Here is a 17,952-nt window from a genome sequence, read left to right as displayed (position 1 = left end):
ACAGCTGATCGCCGAGCTCCAGGGACGGTCAGCACCGAATCCTAGGGGAAAAGGGAGGGAAATCGGTCTGGAGCAGGAAGGCCCTAGCAGTCTGGGAAGGGCTCTGGCTGCTAAGGAGTTAGGCTTTATTTTTTTGCAGGGCTGTAGAGTTGGGAGCAATTACGTGTCTGCCACACCCTGTAAGGAAACGGTTCCCAATCCTCGCATCCTTTCGCCCTGCAAAATATTTCTCGTATCTCTTCCTTGGCTCTTATTACTCAGCTAGTTTTTTAAATTTCTTCAGGTTATGACCAAGCTTTCTGCAGTAGTTCATTCATGCTTTTCTTGAAAACTATGATGACTTCTCCAGGGGAGTCCAGGGCCGTGGGTGGGCCATAGCCGTGGGTGGGGCAGCTCCCCCGATTCGGAGTGCAGAGCCCCCACACAGCCTACCCTGCCCACGTGTCCTGCCCACATTCACCCCTCTTCTACTGGGATACCTTCCACAGTACAGCCTCGAGCCTCTAGACTGTAAGTCTCACGACGGGAAGGTTTACAGCCTTAGATTCCTATATTGACCAGGGCCATTCATGGTGCTGAGCTCATCAGAGGTGCACAGTGAATACTTACTGTCCAGATGAAGGAGAGATTTACATCAGTTTGTGCTGGGCATGCACATGAACTTGGAAGGCAGCATGCGAAACATCAACAATAAAAACCTGAAGACCTAGGGCTCCTTACGAGAGAAGCAGCAAAACCGTGCAAAGCAGGATCAAGATAAACACATTACCGATTCTAACCCCAAACCAGAGCTTTCCCTATGTAGAGCCCAAATAAGCAATGATTTATTTTGGTTCCTTTTCTTAAATTAGCAATATGTCTATGAGAGAGCTAGTATACCAGAACCAACCTGCTGAACTAGAACGGAACCAGAAAGCAACATAGTACAGTGAAAAAGGACTCTGAAATCTGGCAAATTTGGCAACAAAGCCTGGTTCTATCACAAATTAGCTGTGTGGCCTGGGGGAAATTCCATATCTTCTCTGGACCTAAATTCCCTCAACTATTGGATGGGAAAACCACCCATCCCCCTGCATTATGAAAACTGATGTTTAGAACAGACACCAAGAACCTCGCTCAGAGTAGGCACAAAATAACATTAGCTATCGTGTTTTCTCAATAATCATGTGTCTTCGTTGTGTCAGACACAGCTGTAGGCACTGAAGATGTATCAGAGAAGTCAAATGCATGTTCCCATAGGGCTTATATTACTCATCCCTAGCCTCTGTGAGAACAGAGTGGAAGCCCCAGTCTTTTTCCCAGTGAAAAATACACATAATGTCCACACACAAATTATACATAGAGTTGTAAAGGGATTAATAATCTAAGATCCTAAGAGGAAATCAAGAACCCTGCCCTTCTCTCAGTGTCTCCCCAATATGTTTAGTAAGAATGACTTGGGGCACCTATTTGATTCGGGGCCCCACATCTGTTTCACCAAAACAACAACAACACATCCAAGGGAGGGGATTAGGAATGCGGGTGTCATGAAGTGTCCCAGGAAAATGTTATCATGAAAGAAAGACCTAAAAAGAGGTCAAGGTCCAGTACACCTGCTTTTCATAGTCTTACCCAGCCATTATGAGGACTGTTAAACTCAACCATTAGGAATTGATTGATAAATATTTGTGAATTTGGGGTGCCTGGGTGGCTCAGTGGGTTGAAGACTCTGCCTTCAGCTCAAGTCATGATCCCAGGGTCCTGGGATCGAGCCCCGCACCGGGCTCTCTGCTCAGTGGGGAGCCTGCTTCCTCCTCTCTCTCTGCCTGCCTCTCTGCCTACTTGTGATCTTGGTCTGTCAAATAAATAAAATCTTTAAAAAAGAAAAATTGTGAATGTAAAAAACACTGCAAGCTACCGAAATAAATGCTATATCCACACACACTTCCTCGATAACTCCAACACAAACAGTCAATCCCAGTTTATCCACACTGAAGTATTAAGCATCCTGACATCAAAAAGCTAACTGTTCTCAGAAAACAGAAAAGAGAAAGAGAAAGCAAGAGCTTGGGCACCATGACACTCTGACACACACTGACTCACCAAGGCCAAGAGCTGGGACACCCCACTTCCACTTTTTGGTGACTGGTTGCTCTCTCCTACACCTATAAGTAACTGGTCATGAAAGGGGCAATACAAACTTGAGATAAAAATTAAGTGCGATGTACATCTACTGAAGTCAGGTTAGCAACATTTTCACCCCCATGTAAGGCACACACATACAGGAATTCTGCAGCAATCCCAGATTCAAGTACTCTATGCCACAGTTTCACGGACTGGCAGAAAAATCCTAATGGAAATCCTAGTGTGTGAACATCCAAAGGATACCTCCAAGACTATGGTTCGTGCTTGGAAACAATTCTGCGGTCAGGACTTACACCCTGTTTGAGACCAGATAAAATGTAGTCTTTGCAAGTGAAACAAGCGTTGCTCCCACCACATAAAGGGATAGTTGATGAAAGACCCAATTCTAAATCAGAATGGCACACAGCTGCAAAACCAGCCTCTGGCCCTGCCCTTCTCAAAATTTTAACCACACTAGAAACAGTCAACTAACTTAAGGTTTGACAAAATGGAGTTCATGACTCCCCTTGGCAAATAAGGCCAACTTCCGGCAGGGACAGGTAAGTTTGTGCCCTACTCCATCCACGCAGGCTCCTCTTTGTGGACCCAAACATGGTCTTCCCTTTCCTCTCCTCACACTCTTGCCTTTCTCCAAGGTAAGCCTTTCCTCATCTGGGTTTCTTTCCTTATTTGACAACAAGGACTCAACATCCAGGGTTTAAGAAAAGTTCCTTCTATAGTAAGTAACCTGAGAATTTGTTAACAGATTGCTTTTGGATGCAAAGCCAGTGGCATTTCTAGGCCATATCCATGCTTGAGATCTGGACTAAGGTCGAAACCAAGGGTGTATATTTGCCAAAGCCATACTATACTCTTGTAAAAGGCGGCACCAAAAGCCCACCTCCAGAAAGCTACTTCTTCCTAACCCTATCCAAATGCCTAAACTCTACCCCTTGATGTAATACCTTTATTTTTGTGAGATCCTCATTATCAATGACTTGTCAATACAGAGAAAATCCAAATTGAGGAAAATCTGGCCCAGTATTACATCTGAGGCATACCAACTCTAAAATACAGTTTGGGAGTTCCTTATAAAGTTAAAACACATTTACTGTAGGCTCAAAAACCTCACTCCTACTTCTTTACACGAGAGAAGCATGTTTACACAAAACTATTTACAGTGGTTTTTCAAATTCAATGTAAACTGGAAACAACCCAAATGTACTTCAACTGGTGAATGGATAACCAGTGGTATGTACATTCAGTGGATTACTACTAAGTAATGAAAAGGACTGAGTGGAAGCGTCCAACAATAAGGGTGTACCTCACGTACATTGCATGAGTAAAAGAAGCCGGACTCGAATGTCAACATAGTGTATCATTTATAGGACATTCTGAAAAAGGTAGGAGTGCAAGTACTGAACTTGGCAGTGCTTGTCAGGGGCTGTGGGTGAAAGGTAACTAGAAAGAGGCACAAGGAAACATTTTGGGGTGTAGGAATTAAATATGATTGTAATGCTGTTAAGACTGACTACATGACATTTGTCAAAATGCAAAGAGCTACAAAAGGTGCATTCTAAAGTATGTAAATGATACCTAAATAACTCAAATTTTAAATTCCTTAACTTACTAATATAGAACAAAAGAGAACATTTGAAATAGGGACTCTAGTTTCAAAACCCTGAAATAGTTCAAATGTTTTATCTCAGGAGAAACAGAGTTTTTAAAATCTATTTAACCAAATTTAAATTATGATTTCACTGTGCGTTAATTCTTAGACAAAAAGAATCCATTTGTCTGTTATGTAACTTCTATAAGATTTCTATCAGAACAAAACATTTTTCATTTTACATTTGACCCTTTAGAGCTTATTTATATAGACCCCCTTTTTCTCCCCAAAATATATTAGGGCATCAATATTCACCAAAAACTTCTTAATCCTTAGATGATCCTAATACTGTTCTTTGGTGCCTATCAATCATCATCTTAGGTTATGATCTTCTTTAATGGTTATCTGGCCTAACGCAGCCAGATCTTCTCTGGAAAACAAATGGAATCATACAGCTCTGACCCAATGTCAATTTCATGGAGTGCCTGAAATTTTCTTTTGCAAGATCTGAAATTCTGCTTTGAAATCAATTTACTTATCGTATGGCTCGGGGATTATCAGACCATTACAGAGCTCCGTCGATAAAATAGCAGCTGTTAAGTGGCAAGAAAGTTTTTCTGGGGGTGGGGGGGGGCCATTTAAGTGATGAACTTTTAGTGAATATACTCCTGGTATAACTTTTACGTCCCTCTTCGGTCTCATTACTGCAGGGAATCAGATCATCAAATAATACATTAAAAGTAAGAATGCCTCATATTTTACTAATGACATTTTGTTGGTCTTACCAACTCAGAGAACCTACCTTCCATCATGGAGCATCTACTACAACACCAGACACTACACTAGGAGACCATGAAAACGACTCAGATACTTTTTAAGTAAGGCAGGGAGGAGACAACATTGCCTTCATGTTGTCTAACAATTTCTAAGTGTTTACTGAGCAGTTACCAGAACCAGCCCTCCAATGTAATGCCATGTACCTAGGAGGTCATTACTATTAATATTGCCATTTCGTAATAAGTGAAAAGGTTTCAGAGCTGCTCAGTGAATTACCCAGGTCCTCGGCAGAGCTGGGGTTCATACCCAGTCTCGCTGCAGAGCTTGTCCATTTAAAGACAGCCCCAGCCCTCATAGGGAGACACAAGCCAGCCTGAGCCTGGCCCCAGCTCTTCATGTAAACCATAGCGGAGGCTTCCCACCCCATGGTCACAAACATCCATCAAGTCACTGCAGACCTGGGAGTTTCCTGGGCAGAAAACCACCAAACACAGCAGCAAGGGCAGACGAAGAGCAAAATGCTGAACTTGGCAGCTGGCTCCTCCCAGCCTAAGCACCCTTGGAAAAAGTCTGAAGGCAGGCAGGCGGCCGCCCCTGTCACCCAACAGCTGCCACCCCTTCGTACTCTTCACTCGGGGAGGCAAGCTGTGCCAGCAGCTTCTTGCACCCACACTTTAGAAAAACCAGACTAAATATAGCCAAGTTTGCTCTCATGAGCCAGCTCAGAGCTTGGAGTGCTGCTACATTCCACTTCGGAAAATTGGGGAGAAATCAGCTTGATTTACAAGAGAGCAGCTTCCCTTGCTTGCTCCTGTGCCTTTGGAAGGACCACATGCAAGATCCAGCTGGGCTATGGAGAGTGCTGAGGTTTGGCCAAGCAGATAATAGAGCCCACAGGAGAAGGAATGTACCAGAAATGACTTAGTAGCATCCTCATTCACTTTCCTGCCCATAAAGGGCTAAAGAACCACAATACTGGGGCTTTGGGGGAAAAAAAATCCATTAGGTAGAACGTACTCTACATGCACCACAGTTTTATGCCCTTTCTGCCACTCCCCACCCATCAATATCCTGGTCCAAAGCTCATGCGAACGCTCCTTCCTTGGTTAGGCTAACCCATCTCCCATCCAGCTCAGAACTAAATGCTCCATTTGTTCTCAGACCTCCCACGTAAGGTTGCTTGTGCTTCTACTTAGCACTTCTATCATTCCACCTAACCTGCTTCTTGGTCGCCTTCAGCAAAGGGATGACGGGGAGGTACAGAAAGGGCTAAGCTCCCTTCCTGATTAGACTTCCCCCTCCCCCAAATCTAGTAGAGTTCCCTGCACCCAGGCTGTGTTCTATTGCCTCTGAACAGAAATACAAAACCTATATGAATGCCAGCAAGAGAGTCTGCAATTGCCCACCCTTCTCCTAGTTAAATGCACAACATGGAACCTTTCCTGGAGGTCAAGCACCGGCTTCCCACCCTGTGCTGCCCCTCCCGTGCAGGCCAGCACAGCATGTACCGTGACTCAGCATAACAGAACACAGTTATAGCAGCAAAGGGCTATGCGGTCTCCCCCTGGGAACACCAGCCCTTGTTTCTTCTGGCTTAAGAGTACAGACAGCAAGACAGAAGATAGGACTGGGCCAGGCAATGCGAGAGCAGGACTGAGACCCTCCGTGGACGGGATGAGAGGTCCCCAGGAAGCAAGGGGAGTGGCAGGAGCCACGGCCCTGGAAAGCATGCAGGCAGGGCTTGAGGCCCTGCTTCTCGCACTGGCCAGGAATTTTCGATGATGGGCTTCTGGTCACCATGCTCAGGTCTTAAAACAACGTGACTCACAGAAGTTGTTGGTACAGGAAAGTCCAATCTCGTGTCCCAGAGGACAAAATTAAGTTGGGGGAGGGAGGTGGTGGTAAATAAAGAAATAAGAAAAAAGACCCATTGGTGAAAAGTGAAGTGAAAGAGAATGGGGCGGCAGCTAGTTCAATGATAAGATTGTGATGCTCAGGTAAGGGCTCGTCAGGGAAACGGGTCTACAGGCCCACTGCTTCTTCGGCTCCTACTCCGCAGGGGAACACAGGTGGGAGCTCGCTCCGGGGTCCAAGGGGCTACTGGGGGAATCAGAAGCATCCATCCTCTACCCATTCATTCTCTTCTCATCTACCCAACAAGCTTCATGAAGGGTCCACCACAGGCCCGGCCCAAGGCACAGTGCCTACCTGCACACAGCACCAGACCACCAAGTTGCAGAGAGGATCACACACAATGTTCTTAAGAAGGAGTCGTAGTTCGAAAAATGCCAGTGGGCTAGCTCGGAGCCCTCCTTGCTCCGGGCTTCACAGGAGAGAAAACCGTGTGGAGACTTCCAGGCTCTCTCCACTCCCTCATGGGTAATTAGGTTCAGAAGAGGAGACAAGTACTGACATGCAGGTCTAGGGAAAGGAACAAAGCGCCCGCAGCTCCGGCCTCTCCTTCCCTTTGTGATCCACCTGCCTGCTGGAGGAGCCCTTGGTCCCCCCGGTCCCCAGGCTGTTACAGGGGCAGCAACTCCTAGGAGGGGCAGGGGCTCTGCTTGGGAACTATATTAGCCAGTCTGCTTTTCTCATCCAATCGAAAGCGACACAACAAACAAAAACAAAAACCCATGGAGTCTTGAAATAAAGAAGACACTTTTGGAGCGCCTGGCTGGCTTGGTTGGTTAAGTGGCTGCCTTTGGCTCAGGTCATGATCCCAGGGTTCTGGGATGGAACCCCACATCAGGCTCCCTGCTCAGCAAGGCGTCTGCTTCTCCCTCTCCTTGCCGCTCTGCACACATATGCTCTCTCTCTGACAAATAAAATCTTAAAAAAAAAAAAAAAAAGAGAGGTCACTTTCCTATTCCATCATGAGTCTCTGTGACTCAGTTCTGAATTCAAGTGGGGTGGAGAGCCTTTACTGACAACGTCTTCTCTTTCCTATGTGTGACTAGCTCGTTTGCCCTCTCCACCAATATCTTGGTGATAGGCAGGGTTTTGTTTTGATTTTTCTCTTTTACAGGAGGAAAACCTCTAAAACCTGAGCCTTAAGTGACTTTGAGGCCATTTGATAGCCCATGTGTTCATTTAGGATGGAAAGTTCAGATTCCTTAACGCAGATCTGTCATCTACAGCACACTGCCTTCCATTTGAAATCCTTGGGGAGATGGAGTGCTCAAACTTGGAAATCATTTTTATCCCACACGAGAGCGACTAGTCTATTAGATCTGGAGTAGAAACAGGACGCACCAATGTTTGTCCACCCCACTCTGCTGATGCAGCTCTGAAGATGAAGCAAGAAGAGAAGGAAGTGTGAACAAGGAGTAGGAATACGGTTCTCTTGCTTCAGGGCATCTATACTCCACTCAGGAAACAATCACTGCCAAGCACCAGTCCCCGAATACAGAGATGAACACAACACGGTCCCTGATGAGTCCACTTTTTTCCTCTCCTTGTGTAACAATGCAATCCATTTCTGTTAAACATCACCTATGGACACAATCATCTACACAAGCTGTCCATGGAGAACGGATTACTCGGTGGTTTCTGCATGCTACCTCCTCTCCAGTGGCCCTAATTATCCCAGCTATTTGGGGTGATTTACTAAAATACAATGTTTTTTTTTTTTTTTAAAAAGACAATGGATATAAACATAATCCCAACCTGAATGGGGACCAGGGGATCTAGGGCTGGAGAGCAGGACTCTAAGCTGCCCAGCTGCCAGTAAAGGGGAGGCATGGCTCACCACCACGCTAGGAAATAGAAACAATATACTGTAATTAATTTCAGAGAAGAAACTATAACCCAGGGTAGCCATAAAACAAAGGGCACCTCTTTGTCATCTTAAAGTCAAGGCTACAGGTTTAACAAAATGAAAGAGCTATTTGTTCTTAACACTTTTACCACTTTACACTTAACATAAGGTCAAGCTTAAACAGGTTACACATGATAAAAAAAAAAAAAAACCCTTCTATTTTGCTAATTAGGCTTGTATGAATAAGTGAAAATTCAGAATACAAAATATGCCAAATAGTAAAGGTTTTTGTTTCTTTTCTTTTTATTATTTTTTTGTTTGTTTTTTTGTTAAGAAGGATGGAAGTACAAAAACATTTACTGAGGATCTATGTTCGGAGCATTCCCTCAGAAGCCCCCTCCTTCATTAAATCTTCCCAACATCCCTGGGAAGTTATCAGTAGTGCGTCCTTTTTCCCCAGATGCAGAAACTAAAGTTCAGATGTTAGTTTAACATGTACCCAATTTCCAATTCCAGTTCCTCCAGCCAAATTCCTTCTCTGAATCAGTGTTTCTTAACGAACTTAGGGACACTGCTGGTTAACTTGATTTTGGGTTATGAACTTTGTATGGGATGGCCATGCATGGAGGGATATACAGCATCGCTGGCCCATGGACAAAAAAAACACCAACAGCAGCCCCAAAATATCCCAATCCCACACGTAGAGGACTGTTACCCTGCAGAGGAGAACTCCTGCTCTAAAAGATTCTTCGAGCATGAGGACAAAAAAACTGGAGGGGTGCTTCCTTTAAAAAACCTCCCCTACCTTCAAATCTCTCCGAAGCCCCTTATTTTCCAGCACATGGGCTCCTAAGAAAGCCCCATGCACACCTACGGAGTCAGTTACAAAAGTGGCCTTGAAATATTTCCCATACATTCCATAAGCATTTACTGAGAACATACTATGGGTCAGGTACTGTGCTAGGGGCTGGGAATATAAAGTCAAAAAGTATAAGGTCCCAATCCCAAAGGGCTTACACCTCTTATAGTCTAGTGAGAGATTAAGTATGGAAATGTTAAAATAGGTGTAAGCACCCGTTCTAAGGTCATTTAGTGCAGAAGGTACCTCCCACAGACTAGGGCAGATGCTGGGAAGGCAGAGGGAACAAAGGGTTGAGACAGGGTTGGGAAGTTTTCCTGAGCCTTTTGAAAGACCAGGTGAGTAGCCAAGAAGTGCCCAATCTAGGCTAAGCAAACTGCCTTTGCAAAAACAGAGCTAGAGAATCCTCCCTGCAGCCGAAGTTTAAACAACTTCCTTCAGTCCTGCAGTTGAGACCTCATCGTGATCCAAACTCAGGTTCTCCTGTTTATCAGAGACAAGCACTTGAACCAAAAAGTCTCTAGGGGGGAAAAAAAAAAGCCTCTGCAGTCTACGTGTACTTCATTCCAAAGCTCTTGTTTTCTCACAAGGTCTGCCTTTGCTGGTATAATAACCCATCAGACAAGAAATATGACTAATTTTATACTTCTTACACTGAACAGGAAATGGTTTTCAAATACACCGCGGACTGGCAACCAGTGGGAGTGTCTCTCACTTGGGAACACAGAAAAGTGCAGAGAAGAGAGGATAATCAAGGTCATCTTAAGGGTGGGCAGAAGGGGTACCGCAGGTTAACCTAACTTTGGCCTGAAGCTCAGGATGAACTTTATCTTTTTTTATCTTTTTTCCACTCATCTGAAGTCTTGTTTCACTTACCATCAACTGTAACGATGCAGAAAGCTAGATTCTCACCTTAATATTACATTTTCACAGTAGCGAAAACTTAGAAACATCTTTGTCTTTTTTTTCAAAGCCATGTCTGTTACAGACACATTTTAAAAACCATAGATGTAAATATAACTAAAAGTAACCATCTAGGACGCTCTGAACCTCAGCCCAAAGGCAACAGTTTGAGTTAAGGTACTGAACAGAAATACTGGGTTGTTACTACTTCAGATGGTTAAGTAATTATAATGAGAGCAGGAATCGGAGTAGTTCAGTTGCTCTCTCTTGGGGCAGGGAAGAGAGAGGAAAGCAAGCCTTGTGGTTCCCTCTTGCCTCTAGCCTACGAGGAACAGGCTCATTTCCCCTTGGCAAGGAGCCAGATGCGCTGGCAGGCATGCCCTCTTTTTCCTGCCCCAGTTCCCCTCTTACCTGAGCCACACTCAGGAGCCATAACTCTGGGGGGAACTGTAGGTTCTCCTTCAGTCCCAGGATTATTGCATTTTATTATTCAGGCGCAGTTTGACCTCTAATTTACGCCGCAAACACATCTGGCCCGCATATTCCGCCCCCCCCCCCCATAAACTACCCTCCACAAAAAAAAAGTCTCTGTTACAAGGGAACAAGAATCTGAAAGGAAAACTTGGGATCCCTCACAAACCTCCTGCCCCTGCTTTCCCCCAGGAGGTTCAGAGGAGACAGTATTATAGAGCCAAAACTGCAAAGCCAGAGGCTAAAATTATATTAGAAGAGAGGAAGGTGGTCTTGGAAGAAAAGGATTCACCCACATGGAAGGGACTGGTGGTTCTTTTTAATTCCTGGCGGATTCCATTTCTTTTCTGTAAACTTTGCTAACCCTGGGATGGTCGTATAAACAGAGGCAGGTGTAGGGTCACCTCCACCCTCTGAGTACATCTGCTGCCTCCGCTGCCGGGCGCGCACGACAGGGGTCCTGGACCCAATCGAAGACCATGCTTCCCGATGAGGCACCTGGCTGGGGTCCTCTACCACGTGTGGGGGGCAAAACGAGTATCCCCAGCCCCGTGGCCACCCAGCCGCCTCCAGTGAACGGGGACAGCGAAAGGGGCACCTCGGGGCTGAGACCTCATGCCGGTCTCTTCGGCTTTCCCCCCATTTCCAGTACACCGTGTCGCATTAGGGGTCCTCTTCGCCTCCAACCCCAAAGTCCTGCGCACCTACATGTCTTTCCAAAGCAACTGAAGAAAGCGCCTACTGGCCTTCCGTGGCTCAGGTGAGTGCCAAGAGGTGTGGGAAGAAAGGGCCCGCTCGCCACCACCCTCTTTCCTCTCCTCCCCACGATCCCCGGGATTCATCAGGGATGTGTGTATCGGGGTGCGCGGGGTAAGAGGGAGCTTAAAATGCCCAAGCGTCCCTTACCTTCCACAGCCATTCTCTCAGAGCTTCCCTAACGCATGCATAATTTTCTCGGCCGAGATACTCCTCCTGCCCCGCGCTCCCCCCTCCTCGCGCTCTCGCCTAAATATTCTGCGCTCATCTGCTCTAGGACCAACCTGCCGCGGTCACGCAAAGCGAGGCTGCCGGCTCCGGCTCCGCGCAGGGCGGACTGGGAAGTGTAGTTCCCTCCCTCCCTCCGACCCGGGAGAGCACCCCGAATCCCCCTCGGGGGACGGCCCCTTCTCCACACTCGGACTGCACCTCTGGCTGCAGCCGGCTCGGGTAGAATAATCCCTCCTCGGGGGGCCGCGTGGGCGAAGCCGGCGACCCCGGGACGTGGCCGGGACTACATTTCCCAAGCTGCCCTGCGCTGGGCTTCGTTCGGCGCTGAATAGAGACCCGAGATTGAGCTCTTCGCTGGCAGTTGCAAGCGGGTAAGCACCAGGTAGGGCTTGTGCTGGGGGCTGGAGGCGGCGGCGTCTGTGGTGGGATCGTCTGGCTTTATTCGCCGGCTGTTTGGCTAACCATTTAGTGAGGAGAGCAGAGCCACCCGCTGGCTGTGGTTCCCTCCAGAGAGCCGCTGCACAAGGTGCGATAGAAAGTTGTTCCCTCGGCGCCCTGGGATTCTCGGAGTTCCAGAGAATGCCGCCAGGTGATAGAGCGGTCCTCTGACCGGCCAGGTGGTGCAGGTGGATAAACACCTAAAATGGGTGGGCGATGGCTTAAGAATCCCGAACGGGCATCATCCTCCAGGGGTTGTTAGGAACCAAACCTAGGAACCGGATCCCATCTGAGGATGTCTGTCTGATGATGGAAAGCTGTCTTGCTTCCCAACGAGGAGGCTTTCAGCTCCTTTGGCCTGGAAGCCCATTGGCGGTCTGTGATAGGGCCTAATCATTAACAGCGCCTAAGAAGGCGATTGTTCTTTCAACCCTGTGTCCTAACTCCAGGCATTGGGGGTGCTGTAGGCAGACAGGGGAAAGAATCACGTGGAAGGCAATAGAATTCCAGAGCTGGTAAACTCTGATAAAAATGGAAGTTCCCAAACTTTTTTTTTTTTTTTTTTTTTCTTGCACGTGGAAATGCAATTGGCGTTATGGCTGATAGAGCTAAGGGGATGATCTTGGACGAAAAATCTGACTCAGGGCTGTAGTAAGTCTTTTAAAGGCTTCGAGCTTGGAAATTCAAATGGCGTCACTTCCAGTTTGCACCCAGTTCTTCTACCTCCTTGCATGTATGTGTGTGTATCTATATCTATATCTATATCTATCCCCGACCCCAAAATGTATATATTTATAAGAACTACTCTGGAAAATAAGGAAGTACAAAGATTTGATTCTTCCCATAAAGACAACCACTTAGATTTTGTCCCGGTCATAAATTTTTTTAAAAAAATAATTATGAGTGTGTATGTGCACCACTGTTTTTCTGGTCACTAAGTATGTGCCTCATCCTACTATGATTGGGTAATATGGCTGTGTCTGGGTGCTTTTAAAAATACCTGTGTGTAACTATTAAATGCCATCGGTGATATTTTAACTGTGTGTCCATAGAGCTGTGTGCAAATCAAACCCAAACTTCCATCCTTGGCACAGTAGCCTGAGACCTGCTCAGTGAGACACAATGGGTATTTGCCATGGATAAAATAATTTTTCCAATCTAATTCATAACCATCTGGAAGGAACTGAAATTCAGGTGCTTTCTATCCCCTCTCATAGAAGTCTTTCCCTAGATAAAACATTTGTAAAAGAAAGCCAAGGGACCAGCAAAGGGATGATTCTTGACCTTCTCAGTCCACTAACCTTTTACAAACACATATTCTTATCCTCATCTTAATCTCACAGAATCTGGATTTCTGAATGTTTGGCTAGGGACACTTAAATTTTAAAAACCCACAGGTGATTTTCATGTGCAATGAAAATGAAAAGCATTGGTCTGTCTTCAAGCTTTTAGGATCTGGGTGATACTAAAATGGAAAAGACACTGAAATCCATTTTTAATTTAAAAACTTTATTTCAGTTCACATCTTTCAGATCCTTCCCAGTTGATGTGCATTCTAGTTTGAATTTCATTTTTAGTATAAATGTAAACGAGATGTGAAGGAAATATTAGTTTAGCCATAAGAAATAGCCAATATTGAATTTTTTTTAAATGTAGAAATAGAGCAGTATCACATGGCTTAACCTAATAAAGGATAAGGAGAAGTTAAGTTGGGGGCTTTCAATTCTGGCTGATCACCTGGGGATAGGATGAAACAGTTCTCATTAGAATCGCCAAAAGGAAAAGACAGAAAATACCAACTCTTGGCAAGACTGTGGAGCAGCAAGGACTTGTGAGTCCTGCTGGTGGGGGACAAATCGATACAACCACTTTGGAAAGCCATTTGGCATATTAAGCTAAATAATGCTTATTCCGTGACGTAGCAGTTCCCTTGTGAGTGTAGGTAGCAGGCAGATGTATACATGTTTCCAAAAGACCTATACAGGAATGTTCGTGGCTACATTATTTGTCATGGCTACAAACTGGAAACAGCCCACATGTTCATCAACAATAGATTAATGAATTATGGTTTAAATAAACCACCCCATACTGGACGGGTTAGCAAACTATAGCCTATGGACCCAATATGGTATACTGCCTCTCTGAGTCTTGTTCATGAGCTAAGTATGGTTTTTACATGTTTAAGTGGTTGGGAGGGAAAAGAATATCTTGTGACATGTGAAAATTATATAGAAGCAGCTACATGATAACTTCAGTTTTGCTTTTTGGCCAGGAACACCTAAAATATCTCTTGTCTGATCATTACAGAAAAAAGTTTTACCAAATCCTACTATAAAGGAGTGAGAATGAATGAATTACAACTATATACAACAACACAAATAGATCCATTAGGTATCTGTTGATGGTAACACATCACCTCAAAATTGAGGCAAAAATTAACACCCATTTCTGATCTCTACTTCTGTGGGACAGAGATTTGGGCACAGCTGAGCTGGGCTTTCTGCTTCATGGTCTTTTACAGGCTTCAGTGAAGGTGTTGGTGGGCCAACATCATATGAAGGTTCAACTTGGGAAAGGTAAGCTTTCAAGTTCATGTGCTAGTTGGCAGAATTCACTTCCTCTCAGGCTGTTGGACAGAGGGCCTCAGTTTTTTGCTGGCTGTTGGCCAGAGACCAGCCTCACTACTTTTCTACAAGAGCTTCTCCAATAGGGCAGCCTGCTTCATCAAAGCACACAAGCTATGAAGGCTAAGTAGAGTTTGCTAGTAAGATGGAAGTCACAACCGCTTGTTACCTAATCTTAGAAGCACCATCCCCTCGATGTTTTCATGTTCTATTAGTTAGAGGCAAGCTACTCAAAGGGAGATCATGGGGCGTTATCTTAGAGCCTGTCTACCACAACACACAGGCAGAATGTTGAACAAAAAAAGCCAGGCAAAAATATATATTGTGTGACTCTATCTACCTATTGTTCATTTATTTATTTATTTATTCATATTTCAGAAACCAGGTCAGATAACTCTATGGCATTAGAAGTCAGGATAGGGGTTCCCCTAAGTGTATGAAAGGGGAATATAAGCACAGGGAATGGTTAGTGGCTGGAAAGAAACCCCATGACATCTGGGATGTTGTGATTCTTGAGCTGCATGGTGTTTTCACAGATGTATACTGTTTGTAAAAAAGTATTGGGCCATCTATATCTGATTTGTGGAAGAGTGTGTGTGTGTGTGTAAGAGATACTTCCATAAAAATTTTTAAAAAGTAATGTATGCTTAGATTCAATTAAGTATGATAAATGACCTATTTATCAGCTACTCTTTGATCATCTATACTTTCTCTTTCTTTGCCACAGTAAAGTGACAGTTGACTCCATTCCTCCTTAGGAGGACCTCCTAAGGACCTGGCACTTACCTCGATCACATATGGTAGACAGAATTTCTAAAAATCACTCTCAGGATTCCATACCCAAATCCCCTGAACCAGGGAATGTAATGAGTCTTTCTTCCTGTGATTGTATTCTGTTAAAATCTTAAAAATGGAAGATTATCCGGGTGGGCCCAGTGTAATCAATCAAGAAAGAATTTTCTACTGGGAGCAAAAGGGAAGGGCAGAAGAGGAATTCAAAGAGATTCTAGGCACGAGGAAGACTCAACACACAGGTTACTCCTTTAAAGTGAGAGGCATGTGAGTAGGGATACAGGTGGCTCCTGGCAGTCAGCCAGCAAAGGAAAGGGGGCCTCAGTCCTGTAGTTATGAGGAACTGGATTCTGCTAACAACTTGAATGAGGCTGGAAATGGGTTCTTCCCCAGAGGCTTCAGATAAGCATTCAACCCCCCTGACACCTTGATTTAGGTCTTGTAAAACCTGAACGGAGAACACGGGTGAGCCCACACATTCCGCTGAGATACAGAACTGTGAGCTAGTAAATCAATATTTCTTTAAGCTGCTAAATTTGCTTATTTTCTATTTGTTAATTTGTTTAATTTGTTATGCAGCAATAGAAACTAATACAGGATGTATCCTATTCACAGCAGACCTATTTTGGAGGGTAGGGACGCTTAAAAGATAATGATTTTAAAGATTTTTTTTTTCAATTTATTTGACAGAGATCACAAGTAGGTTGAGAGGCAGGCAGAGAGAAAGAGGGGGGAAGCAGGCTCCCTGCTGAGCAGAGAGCCAGATGCAGGACTCGATCCCAGGACCCTGAGATCATGACCCGAGCCGAAGGCAGAGGTTTTAACCCACTGAGCGACCCAGGTGCCCAAGATAATGACTTTAATGCTCACAAAGTAAATCAGAATCCCAGGAGGTAGGACTCCCACCCCTAGCACTTTTTTCCTTTTTCCAAGTTTTTCAAGTACTTCAAGAGATTCTAATCTGAAGCTTCTATTGAGCAATCTCATTAAGAGGATAGAGATCAAAATGCCTGGGTGAGAAGAGATATTTGGCATTCTCCTCTATTACATGTTCCCTTAACCTGTCACTGAGGCTCGTCATGGCTTCTTGCAACAAACCTCTTGAATGTGGGCGTCCTCTCCACTCCCTCTGCTCCCTTGCTAGGAGACTCAGACCGGGTTTCATGGAAATAATGTGAGTGCTTCCACTGGCTCCATGAGGGCAGGGGTGGACTCTGGTTTGCTCGCCTTTGAGGTTTCGGGCCACGAGTACTGCTTGCCACGTAATAATTACATAATACGTGTATCATGTGGTTTACAAATGATGACTGATTGAAAGAGCACATGAATATACCATCCAGTCATGATTAGGTCTACATTCTCCCCAATGAAACTTCAAGTTTATATTTTGTTTTTATTCTAATGTTCCACGCTGGTAAGAAGTTGATATTTCTACATCTGGAGCCAACCCAAAAAATGACTTACAGACACGTTCATCCAAGCCTTCTCATTTCACAGTTGGGGCAGAGAAATAGCATGCTCAGGTCACACCATGGCAGAACAATGTCTAGAACCCGGGTCCATGCCAAGGCGTTTTTTAGGTGGGCGTGGGTGGTGGGATAGGAAGGTTTCTGTTGCTTCAGGCTTAGTTTGGGTTGGTGGATCCGCCTTAAGGGGAAGAGGCTGGGGCAGCTGTACTTCATGCTTCGGATTCGTGGATAGGTTGGGGGTAGCTCTACCTTAGAGTGTAGGGGCAGTGGCTCCATGAGGGACAGCTATTTTTGAGTGACAGCAGAGGAATAAAGGGCAAAAGGAAGCATGTGAGACTTTATTCTTGACTTATTTTTATTTTAGACAGAAAACATGATTGGACAGGAGGGTTGGTGGGGAGAAGCAGAGAGAGAAGGAGAGAGAGAATGGGAAACAGACTGCCTGCTGAGCAGGGAACCCGATGAGGGTCTCCGTCTCCCCACCCTGAGATCACGACCTGAGTCAAGGTCAAGAATCAGCTGCTTAAGCCACTGAACCACCCAGGCACCCCAGTATGCAAGACTCTTAAGGCCTGGCTCAGAGCTGGGGCGTGTTCACTTCTTCCCTTTTGTCATTTGTCACGGTAAGTCACGTGGCCAATCAAATAGTCAAGGCATGAGGAAATACACTATGGCCATGGAGAAGCCAGGGCAAGGATGTGTGCAGGGAAGGATGAAAAATTGAGTTAATTACTCATCTCCACAATGGCTAGGTGGTAGTCTCCTATGGTTGCCATAGCAAGGTCCAATCATCTGGGTGGCTTAAAACAACAAATTTATCCTTCACTTCCTGGAGGCTGGAAGTCTGATAGTGTTGGCAAGGCCATACTTTCTCTGAAGTCCCTAGGGAAGAATCCTCTCTTATTTCTTTCTGGTTTCTAGTGGTTGCTGGCAGCCGTCAAGGATCCTTGGTGTGTGGCTATATCACCCCGATCTTGGCCTTCGTCATCACATGGTCTTGTTCCTCATGAGATGTCTCTGATTTTAAATCTCTCTTTTCTCTAAGGGTACCAGTCATTAGATTTAGGGCTCCCCCAACCCAGTATTACTTCACTTTAGTTTGAAATTTCCAGATTAACATCACCTTCATCAATATCTAAGGTTAGGAATTCTACACATTTATC

General features: G+C 45.1%; 1 protein-coding gene and 1 long non-coding RNA gene across 7 annotated transcripts in view; one reads left to right on the top strand and one right to left on the bottom strand.

Moving 5' to 3' along the window:
- The window catches only part of SAMD12 (sterile alpha motif domain containing 12), a 316,947-nt gene extending 305,410 nt beyond the window's left edge, over positions 1 to 11,537 (bottom strand). Inside the window, exon 1 of the mRNA XM_059168832.1 lies at positions 11,386 to 11,537. Within this exon, the coding sequence (XP_059024815.1) occupies positions 11,386 to 11,398 (13 nt within the window). The 5' untranslated portion in view covers positions 11,399 to 11,537. The remainder of the gene's footprint in view (positions 1 to 11,385) is intronic.
- Positions 11,538 to 11,569: 32 nt separating this feature from the next.
- Positions 11,570 to 17,952, top strand: part of LOC131826468 (uncharacterized) — a 268,182-nt gene continuing 261,799 nt past the window's right edge. Inside the window, exons 1-2 of one of the 6 annotated variants that reach the window (XR_009351612.1) lie at positions 11,570 to 11,837; positions 14,426 to 14,480. This is a non-coding gene — a long non-coding RNA (uncharacterized LOC131826468). Of the gene's footprint in view, positions 11,849 to 14,425; positions 14,481 to 17,952 lie in introns of all 6 variants that reach the window. The other 5 variants (XR_009351610.1, XR_009351609.1, XR_009351611.1 and 2 more) reach the window with 5 other exon arrangements.

This window comes from Mustela lutreola, chromosome 3 (assembly GCF_030435805.1).
Source record: "Mustela lutreola isolate mMusLut2 chromosome 3, mMusLut2.pri, whole genome shotgun sequence".
Lineage (NCBI taxonomy): Eukaryota > Metazoa > Chordata > Mammalia > Carnivora > Mustelidae > Mustela > Mustela lutreola.
This window is presented reverse-complemented; position numbering and strand designations above follow the sequence as displayed.